At 50.0% G+C, this 11,217-nt stretch overlaps 1 protein-coding gene across 1 annotated transcript; it reads left to right on the top strand.

Annotated features, from left to right (window-relative positions):
• Positions 1 to 247: 247 nt before the first annotated feature.
• On the top strand, positions 248 to 486 carry COL26b_014027 (uncharacterized protein; the record flags this gene model as incomplete). Its single annotated transcript, XM_053186607.1, has 2 exons — positions 248 to 359; positions 410 to 486. 2 exons carry the CDS (start codon positions 248 to 250, stop codon positions 484 to 486), a joined length of 189 nt encoding a protein of 62 aa, XP_053029445.1.
• Positions 487 to 11,217: the final 10,731 nt, after the last annotated feature.

Below are 11,217 nucleotides of genomic sequence, written 5' to 3'. Positions count from 1 at the left end.
GTTGATTCCTGCCCAAATCACCCAAAGCTGTGGTTGATCACATGTTTATCGCGGAAGGAGGCTCCCCACAAAGTGAGATCATCTAGATGTGGTCGTATGTGGAGTAACAGAAGACCCTGGTAGGTACTGAAAGGCAGGGAGAAAATTGTTAAAACGACTGAGGCACGGGCGATTCGGTTGGCCATTACTCGATGTTCACGTACCCATTTCATCAAGTTTGCACGCAAAGCTCTGAATTACGCACAGAATGACCACTTATATCATCAACGACCGGGAGTTTGACAAACTCCAGAACAAGGTGATTCTCGTCACTGGTGGTGCTGCCGGCATTGGCCGAGCCATTGTGACTCTCGCTCATGGTAAGCAGCCTTTCTTTATCAGAAGAGTAGTATCACTTACTTGTTCACAGAGAATGGCGCCAAAGTAGCGTTCTGCGACGTCGACGAGGCTCGAGGCAAACAAGTGGAGCAGGAGCTTGACGCGTAACAAACTGCCTATGTCATAGCAGACATTCAATCTCTCAAGAAAGAGGGGCTAATGGATCTTTTCGCAGCAACGTGTTCTTCAAGCGATGCGACGTATTTGACTGGGATGAACTCCTCCACTTCTTCCAAGAAACCGTTTCGAAATTCGGCCGGATCGACACAGTCATTGCGAACGCCGCAATTAATAAGTTAGAGACACTTGATGAGCCCATTGATGACGATTTGTTGCATTTGAAGGAGCCAGACCTCTCCGTTCTGAACATCAACATTGCTGCAACCTGGTACGTAACCAAATGCGCGATCAGCTTTTTCCGGATGCATCCTGAGATACCCTCGCAACTTGTTCTCTTTGGATCAGCGGCTAGCATCTGGGACACACCCCCCTTGTACACATATTGTGCCAGTAAAGGGGCTGTGTTGGGTCTCATGCGTTCCCTGAGGACCCAGCTTCCAAAGATGAACATCAGCGTGAACATGATAGCTCCTTGGATGACAGGTAAGAGAAATGGACTAGGCTATAGTGACCCCGGATACTTCCAGTATGGTTCTGATTTGAAAATCGTTAGTAACGGAAATGGTAACAGATCATATCAGATCGATTTGGGGGGACCTTCCAGCCAACCAGCCCCGAGATGTTGCCAAAGCAAGTCTTCTGCCAGCAGCAAGACCTGATATCAATGGCAAAACCTTTTTTGTGAACGGAGGCAATATAACGGAGTTGGAGGACAAGCTAGATGAGACCCAGCCACTTTGGTTGGGGATGGAATTGGATAAAAATATGCGGGAAGGGCAGCGAAGACTGATTCCCTAGCCGGACACCCAGAAGCCAAAAGAGGCTCGCTCTACTCTTTCCTCATAGACATATATATACGAGGATGCTTTGGGGACAGATCGTTTCAATGAGAATTCTGATAAGATGAGAAATTTCTTGGCCTTCACATTGTTGCTAGAAATCGTGGGTCTTTCTTGTTGCCAAACTGCCTTGGTCCTCGAAAGTACGACTCACACGGAAACATCAGTCACGGCAGTGATGGATTGGATGGAGTGTCGGTTTCCTGTGGACGTATGCCGTTTCAGGGCCACCATGTACTGAATGCGGGGAAGTCGCGAGAGTGGAGGCAACCTCAAATATTTAATTCTGATCTTTTCCCCAATACCAGGGTTACTTTTCGAGAGGCCCAGAGCAGGTCATTCTTCATGTCTCTATTCCAAAATGGCATTGAATAGACCGATTCCCCTGGCCACTGGGGCTGTCGAGATTGTGCTACTGGACGGAGGAGGATTCACAACCACCGACGACACAAAGATCCACGAGGATGGGCATTTGGAGCCGTACTATCTTTACGATTGGTGTTTCTTCATTCATCACAGAGCTACGGGCCGACGGATGCTCTGGGATCTTGGAATCCACAATGTTAGTTCACGATGGGCATACCGTTTACACCTCCGCTCATTAGCCGCCGTGTAGGATCGCGAACTCTATACGCCGTTTGTCTTAAACTATCACTGGACGAGTTGCAATCCAGTTGGACCCAGAAAATCGCTCATAAGTCAGCTTGAGGACTTAGGAGTGATGGCAGAAGAAATCGATACTGTCATATTCAGGCAAGAACCTAAATCTCCTCATAAGTATGTCCAGGCCAATGGGACCACGTGGCTGACCTGAGAGTAGTCATGCCCATTGGGATCATTGCCGACCGCTAAAAGGCGAGTTCCCCCGCGCCAAAGTTCTGTTCGGCCCTGGTACTGCAAAGCACTGTTCCCCAGGGCATGTAAGAGATGGCGAAATTCAACCAATGGTCCAGTGGGACTCTCGCTTTTTTGGTGAGGGCGACTCGCAGTCCGAGTCCTTTGAAGAGCTTGAGGGACCATGGGTTCACTGGGGCCCCTTTCATCGTGCGAAGGACTTCTTTGGCGATGGCAGCTTCTGGGTGATTGACGCTCCGGGGCACATGGAAGGGAATCTGGCTGCAGCCGCCCGACTACCAAACGGGCAGCATGTTGTCTTAGCAAGTGATTGCTGTCATTCGAGGTCAGTTACCCTTCACTTTCTGCTGGAGCAATGGCTGGGTTATCGGCGACTAATCTGGCCTTTTGGCGGGTAGAGATATCTTCGATGGTCGCCGAAGCATTGCTAACATTTTACTCTCCGATGGCTCTCGCTTTTGCTTGCACGAAGACTTGAATAAAGCTTGGAGCACCATCGAAGAGCTCAGACAGGCAAGTGAACGATATGGGATGCATATTGCCATGGCTCATGATGCCGAGTTTATCAAAAAAGGCGAGGATGAGGTTCTCATGTCAATCTTGCATCCGGGTTTTGATGAATCGTGTCTTGTGAGGATCCGGGCTCATGAACGCCCGTGAAGGAACATCTTACAAAGTCGATTGTAGAGCTGTTGGCCCATGTTCCGTCGCAACCAGCGAGAGTCTCAGAGAAGTGATAAGCAAGACCAGTAGCATTAGACATTTAGCAACCCATTATCAGTCGAACAGTGACTTTGCCGCGCAGTCCCCGTCTTTTCCCCGCATTTCGCCCCCGCCGAGTTTAGCCAACTTCCAACTGTGCCTTCTGGGGTGCAGCTGCCACTGTGCCGTCTACAGGGGGACTGGCCCACCTACCAGTGTGTGAGCCAGGCAGACCCTTGTTCTGCGTAAGCTGCCCCGGACTGGCTCGGCAACTGCACAACCCGACACCCCGCAACGATGAGTGTCGAACACGAACTTCGCCATCGTCACAACTTGAGCAGCCACCGCCATCCTCCGAGTATCTAGCCCTATCTGAAAGCCTCGAACAGGGCTTGCATCGAAAACCTGAGAACGAATAACCCAGCTTGCTTATGTCGCCAAACGACGATCACCCAGCTGCGGTCGCACGGAGAGGCCGCCCCCAGCGTCAGTACAAGTGCGGATACTGTCCGAAAGCGTTCAAGCGCAGTGAGCATTGCATTCGACACCAGCGCACCCATACCCGAGAGAAGCCATATATCTGCCGGTACTGCCACAAGTCTTATGGAAGGAAGTATGTGCATCAACATCTTGATCCTATCGCTCTCGTGGATAACAGTTCACTAAAGTACCACTGGTGCCCAGAGATTTGGTAACAAGACACGAGCGCACTCTACATGCGAAATTGCACAACAACGAGAAGATCGCCGACGAGGTGACAGTGGCATGTTCACTATCGACGCAAGCAACAAACCACGAGACACCTGTCAGCGACGATATTTCGGACGGCGAAGAGATAGATCTGGAAAGACAGTCTTACCCAGAGTCCCTCGAGTACCAGTCTCCACGTAACGAGGTAGCTTCTTCAGCCTCCTCTCCCATTACCGGTCGATTCGAAGCAAATTTTCAAACAGCCTCTCCATTTGGCGTGGAAGACCGCGACGTCATTTTGGAAGGCATCGTCCAAGCAGAGTCAGAACCAAGGTTGCCAGGTCAGAGGTGTGACGAAACCTCTGAAGAATGCTCGAATGGTTCAGGAAGGGCGCAGACCCAGTCCTCCAGCCCGCATACCGCTGATCCGCGACCACAGCAGCTAGAAGTGTTAGAACTGGACATGATTGACCCGGCGTTGTTTTCAGATATTGGCCAAGAGATGGACATGGACTTCGGGCTCCCAGGACCGTCGGCAAACGTACCCAGTCACGAACCAACGGAAGTACTTCGCCAACATGTCCCAGGAGGAACGGATCAGCACACAGACCGCTCTGTCGCAATGCATAACGATCCAAGCTCGTTTGTCTTCTCACCAAACACAATAGCAGAGCTAAATTTTGCTGCAATCGAATTCGCTTCTTTAACTCACCAGGCTGGCGATATCAGCGAGGATCTCCATCAAGTAGAGACTGGTGGTCTTGCTTCATCTGGCTTACTTGGAGAATATCCGCCAAATTCCCGGAAAGGCGCCCAGGCTGTTGTTGGCCCTTCAAGCGTACCCTTGGTGAGTCCAACGGAAGTGCGAGGGACGGAACGTGCGTCCGATCTGCCGTCTCTTTCCGAGGACGGGAGCCCCCCATGCCCAACGTTTACAATCGGTGACGAAACTCGGGATCGAATTCAACAAGACCTTTTTCGTCGCTTGCCAAACCCAGACCAGAACATTCCCATTCCCGCTGCCAAATTTCTCCAAAGCTGTTTGTCAAGCTACATCACATGCTTCCACATCCACTTCCCTCTCATTCACATTCAGACACTGGAACTGAAACAAGTTCCAAGCCCCCTGATCCTCGCAATATGTGCTATTGGTGCGCTCTATCGGCTCGATCGTCGCCGGGCTAGAATGATGTACAATTTGGCAAAGCAGAGCTCAGGAGATGTAAGTTAAACTACACCAATACCCTTGGCCATTTGATGAAGGTGTGTGAGACATATTTGCTAACCTTGATCTCCGCTCCAGCAGATTAAAAACCCATTACCTGCTGATGGACGAGCTGTTGTAAAGGACTATGCTCTTTGGACTGTTCAGACGCGAGTGTTGCTTAGTTTCTTCGCCATAATGAGTGGTGATAGAGAACTTGTTAACGATACTATGAGAGACAACGGATTTTACACTTTGGTACGATATATTGCTATTCACGTAATTCTCGTGAGGTTTCTTTTGTTCTGACCGAGAGCTAGGTGTACAGCCAAGCCCGAGCAGCTGTAGCGGGAGACGCCCTTGAATCAGACACCATGGATTGGCAATTATGGATCGAGCTTGAATCATGGAAACGATTGATAGGCGGCATATTCATCGAAAGCACGTTGACAATGGTCATATACGAAGTTAACCCGGGGTTTCACGCAACTCAAGACTTGGACATCCCAGTGTATAGCGATGAAATCCTGTGGAATGCGGGGTCCCCTGATGACTGGAGAGAAACATACATCAGCATCGGAACGAAGAAAGAAAGCAGGCGCCACACCATCAAAGATGTCCTAGTAGATATCTTACTCGAAGGGAAGTATCACGCGAACACCATGCCTTACCACGTATCGCCACTCACCGCCCTCGTTGCTGTACATGCGCTGGTGGTACATATGTGGCAGCGTTTCCAAGTATGCCAAGCGCTCACATCAACAACTTCGTTGTTTTCTTCCAGCTCTGAACATGACCCCCTCAGCTCATCATTGCTGAGAAGCGCCATGCAGTCTTTGGCTCGATGCGATGATTTCCTACAAGGAGTCAGGAGTGAGCTTCCACATGCGGATGCTGACGAGCATGAGAAGGACCAAGAATGCTCGCTCGTGTTCAACTGCCAAGCTATATTGCGCATTGCTTACACCCGCATTGCTGGCCCTTCGATCAGAATCAGCCTCATGAACACAGATGATGCAGATGTGGACGCGGCAATATCTTCATTTGTGACTGCGAAAATGGAACGCAGCCCGCAATTACTCGATATCATTTCAAAATCTTTCGAAGGCTTCAAGATCCCAGTCAAAATTGGTCACTTGCTTGTACGAAAGACAGCAGCATTTCGTTGGAGCGTGGAGCACGCAGTAGCAGGATGGTCAAGCGGTAAGAGCAATAATAGTGATACAGGGCTATGAAAGTTGAACTGAAATCTTCGACAGCAATTCTTGTGTCTAAATGGGTCTATTCCATAGAGATTGGTGTCTTTGCTGGCATACAGCCGACTGCGGCCGAAAGCAAGCTGCTTACCACCATCAGAGAGGCTCTCGAAGAAGCAGAATGCGAACTGAGTGAAGCTTCGTGCTTATCGGCGGCCGTGGCCAAGACCTGGGGTTGGTTCATGCACGATGTAAGTGTCCAGAACTGACGGCAAGGTTTGCATAGTTAACATTACCGACATAGGTCTGGATCTGGGGCATTACGCCTCGAATGGGAGAAGCACTCAATCGTCTGGCAATTGCGTACACCCGTATAATTGATGCAGCCAAAGGCCATGTGGTCGACCATTCACAGCTGTGCTTGGGCGGGCTGGAAAGCAGAGACCGCTTCGAAAGCATTTATGTAGGCAGTCGTGCCAGCTGTAATCTTTGACATTGGAAAATGGGTGGAACATGTCTGAGTTTTCCTATGGAATCTCATGAATGGCCAAACAGTGGAGCTAACTTAATATCATCTTACGAAGGCGTTCAGACGAGGCATGGTGTGGGGTACTGGTGGGTTGGCAAGGTTCATCTACAAAAACGAGTTGGAAAATGTATGTGGGGAGGGGGGCAGTGAGTGCCTCGGCGGTCCAAGATTGTTATTTGGGAACCTGCATACTTTGACGGGCATCGAGTCGAGTGCTCATGTCTTTGTTCGCAACGTCGCGAGTTTCCCAGGGAACATTATTTAACTAGACAAGGAATAGTTGATTCAATTCAACGCGCACCGTCAAATGACGTTGGTGACGCCTACCCCGCGTTAGCACACAAGAGTACATAAAGTATATCCTCAAGCCCTTGCTTGTGTGCCCGACAAGGCCCTACTCAACTCAACAATGACATCAAACAACGACATTCTCAAATCGTCCCTACTTGCTCTCGAGGCCTCGGCCCGTGGCATCGTCAGCGTTTCCGCTCTGCGTGGCGGTGAATTCACCCTTCCCAGTAGTCTTTTTGTGTCAGGGGCTTCCCCCACAGAGAGGGTTCTAGTGCCTTCACTCTCCTTCTTGATCGTACAGAAATGCAACAAAAATGGCGCTAAGCGTATTCTATTTGACCTGGGTCTCCGCCGCGACACTGGCAACTATTCGGAACCGATACAACGTCATTTAAAAAGTCGGCAACCAATACTACCGCTGCCTGACGTGCGCCAGAGCCTCCTCGAAGGTGGTCTGAGTCCGGGAAGTATCAATCAAGTCGTGCTCAGCCATGTTCACTGGGATCATATCGGAACGCCATCCGACTTTCCCGCAGCAGAATTCTTCGTCGGTGCGGGATCTCTCGACCTGCTTAAGACCGGCCTGAACGGGCACTTGTCTCACTCTAACTTTGAATCCGACCTCTTCGACACCGTCGAAGTTAAAGAGTTGTCGCGCCCCGCAAAGATGGCACCTGAATTGGATGATAGCTGGCACGACGTTGGAGGGCTCAAGATCTTGGATTTCGGAGGTAGCGACAGCGGCTCACTCTACATTGTCGACTCGCCCGGTCATCTAATCGGCCACATCAATCTTTTAGCACGAATAGGCACTGGAAAATGGGCTTTACTTATTGGGGACGCCTGTCATGACCAGCGTTTGCTTCATGGAAGGGAAGCCATTGCAGAATGGACAGATGACACAGGACGGACGTGCTGTATCCACATGGACAAAATAAAGGCTGCCGAAACTCTTAGAAAGATTTCGGAGTGGACGGAGGCTTTCAAGACAAGCGGCATGTCTTTGGAAGTTATATTTGCTCATGACGCGGAATGGGCAAATACTCATAAGACCGCTTTCTTCCCTGGGACAATCTAGCGTATGAGTTTTTGAATGAGCAATCCGTGCCCCCACAGCCAAAATCGGACAGAGAAAATGTGAGAAATTTGACATGTGAGTAAGCAGAACAATGTGCGGTGGGCGTCTGGCCGGAGGTAAGTATTGTATATTACTTACCCCGCCGTCCGGGAAACCCCTAAAAGGGAGCACGTTACACCCTTCCTTCTCGCAGCCAGTCGCCACTCACCATCTAACGACATCACTTTCTAAACGTAACGCCATCGAACACCGGTGACCATTCCTTTATCTAATACTTGCATAATGGAAATGTATCACTGTCTGGGCTTTATTGGTCTTGGTGCAATGGGTGCTCCCATGGCTTCCAACCTTGCCGCGAAGTTGGCTAAGGATTATAAGATATGCATCTACGACGTCTCGCAGGAAGCTATGAAATCCTTCGTCGAAGCTCACGGGCAGTCGGTGTCAATCTGTCACTCACCGAAAGAGGTTTCTCAAGGAACAGTAAGGTTTCACCCAATATCGGTCAACGGGCATTACTTAACGAGCTTTGTAGGATATCATCTTCACCATGCTGCCAGAAGGTTCCCACCTGAGAGCCGTCTACCTGGATCCTGTTGACGGCATCCTGCATTCGAAGATGTCCGCTCGCCTGCTTCTTGACTGCTCTACCATTGACACTGAGACGTCTCTCGCAGTGTCCACTGCAGTCAAGTCGCGTTTCCCTGACGTCGCCTTCTATGATGCCCCGGTGTCAGGAGGTACTCTTGGTGCAGTGGCAGCGTCTCTCACCCTCATGGTTGGTTGTTCTGAGAACGATAGTAATTGGTCACTCGTCGAAGGTTTGTTGGGACTCGTGGGCAAGAATATCATCGCATGCGGGGGCCCCGGCATGGGTCTCACCGCAAAACTGTGCAACAACTATTGCTCTGGACTCATTTCACTCGCCACAGCTGAGGCCATGAACATCGGCATGCGTTCAGGTATGGATCCACGGCTACTTTCACGGGTGTTTTCCAAAAGCACAGCACAGAGCACAATTTGCGACAAGTTCAATCCTGTTCCTGGCATATGCCCAGATGCACCGTCCAGTCACGGATATAGGGGGGGCTTCAAAGTGCAATTGATGGCAAAGGACTTTGGGTTAGCTGTTTCGACTGCAGAAACAGTCGGCGCAAAGCTGCTACTGGGGACTGCTGGCTTGGAGGCATACACTAAAGCGAGCCAATCCGCAGAGTGTCGAGATCTAGACTCTCGAGTGCTTTTCAGGCATATTGGAGGCCAGGAAGATTGGGAGGATGACTTCAAGAAAAGCCAAACGCCTGTGTCTCGCTGATGGTTGTTTCAGAATCGTAGCGCTGACATACGAGGTGTGGCGCACAGCGTCTCCGCAAGTGCAATCGGATTAGCAAACTATTCAAGTCCACTAGTCAAAGTGAGGCCATCTCCATCCCTTAAGTAGTCAATTTAACCCCCTCCGATTGACTTAACTAACTTAATGTCTTATAATCTAGCTAATAGGAGGCCTTAGATTAGCTAATGCCCCTCTTATTAGGACAGCCAGCCACACTAGTATACGTGAGGGCCCCCCCTTTAGGGGGCCCTCTTAAGGGGGGGGGGGGCTTCTGGGGGGCTTTCTCGAGGGGCCTTCTCGAGGGGCCTTCTCGAGGGACCTTCTAGGGGGCCCTAGGAGGGCTTCTGAGGCTGTAGATAGCCTCAAAATTACCCGATTAGGAAGTCTATATGACGTCACTTTGTATAGTGATTGATTTGTTTTAATTGCAAGTGGTCTAAGTAATCAAAAACACTAAAAAAAAATGGCCAATTCAGTAAGTTAGGGGGTCAAAATTGACTTGATTGCACTTGCGGAGACGCTAGTTGCGCATGGGGAGGCGCATGGGGAGGCGATGTAGTTTCCGCCGCATTTCATTATCCGTCTATCAGGCATTTAACTTTCAAGGAGTGTCGTAGTCAAAATGTAGCCTCAAAAGGGCGTCGGATTGAGCCACTGTCTTCATCGTGTTGTCGTTGAGTCGCCTTGTTTGCATTGTGACTGCCAAATTCACAAAACGTGGGGTGCACAGTCCAATTTGCGCGTGGTCGGGTACGCCGTCAAGCGCGGGGCTGTCTTCTCCACATTCTGAGATGCCCTCCGTTGCCACAGACGTCTTCCCCACATGGAAGAGACAGCGTAGCGTTATAGCGGTTTGTTCGAAAATCTTCAGAGATGCCAATGCCGGCTCAGAATTCTGTCGAGGACCCCTTCTTCGACTCGGAGCTGCTGTCACTAGGTCTCTCATTACTATCCGTGGCCACATCTGTTTTTCAAGCCGATGAAGTGATACACTACAGTTATCTTATGTTGAACAAAGTCCTCGATCAGCGAACCCAAGTTGTTTCTTCTAGCAATCGTGCTTACTCAGAACCTCCTACCTCGTCAACAATCGACATGACGTCAGAAAAGACAAACGTCACTCAAATTGAACGGTCCGCCCACAAAACACTTTACGACAAAGGGCTTGAAATACGATATGAGGTTGCCGGTCGCACATATGTGGACTCCGCTTTGACCGGAGGTTCCTCCGAATTCGCGCGGCCAATGCAAGAGCTGGTGACTGAGGCCTGCTGGGGATCGGTGTGGTCAAGGCCTGGTCTCGAAAGAAAGCAGCGGTCGTTGCTCAATATTGCAATGTTATGTGCCTTGAATAGGGCGCCGGAACTCGCGGCACACGTTCGGGGGGCTCTTCGAAACGGAGCCAGCGAAGTCGAGATTAGGGAAACACTACTTCAGGCCGCTATCTACTGTGGGATGCCAGCTGGAATTGAGGGTTTCAAGGTTGCCGCGAACGTCATCTTGGCATTCAATGAAGAGAAAGGAAACAAGTCGTAAGGCTCGCAAGCGTCAGTAGATTGTGTCACCATGCGACACTGAAGCCAAGAGTAGTTGTTCATCTGTTTTAATAAAATCACCGCTCCAGCTTAGGCCATAGGGAGAAATCATATTGTGCTTCGTGGAATAACTCATCTGCTACCTATCATATGATGGATGTCGCGTGAAGTACCACTATCTTGTTGAAAGATTTGAGCTTATAATTACGATCTGACCCAAGGAGGCGACTCAAAGTCTAGTGAATCTTGGCCTCCTTAACATTGCGTCCTTTTTGATGAGCTTCCGCGAGGTTAAGAAACAAATATCCTGCAATTTAGATAAGCTTACGTATCGAGCCATAGCACTCCATAAGATGATCTCGGGTTTCTTACGAATCTGCGCTTCTGGAAGAGTGGGTGCTCCCCACATGCGAGGACATTCTACGTTGAAACTGAATTCCCCCCACTCCACACTCACTACGCGAGCA

Source organism: Colletotrichum chrysophilum, assembly GCF_026319265.1.
Source record: "Colletotrichum chrysophilum strain AFK26 chromosome Unknown scaffold_283, whole genome shotgun sequence".
NCBI lineage: Eukaryota > Fungi > Ascomycota > Sordariomycetes > Glomerellales > Glomerellaceae > Colletotrichum > Colletotrichum chrysophilum.
This window is presented reverse-complemented; position numbering and strand designations above follow the sequence as displayed.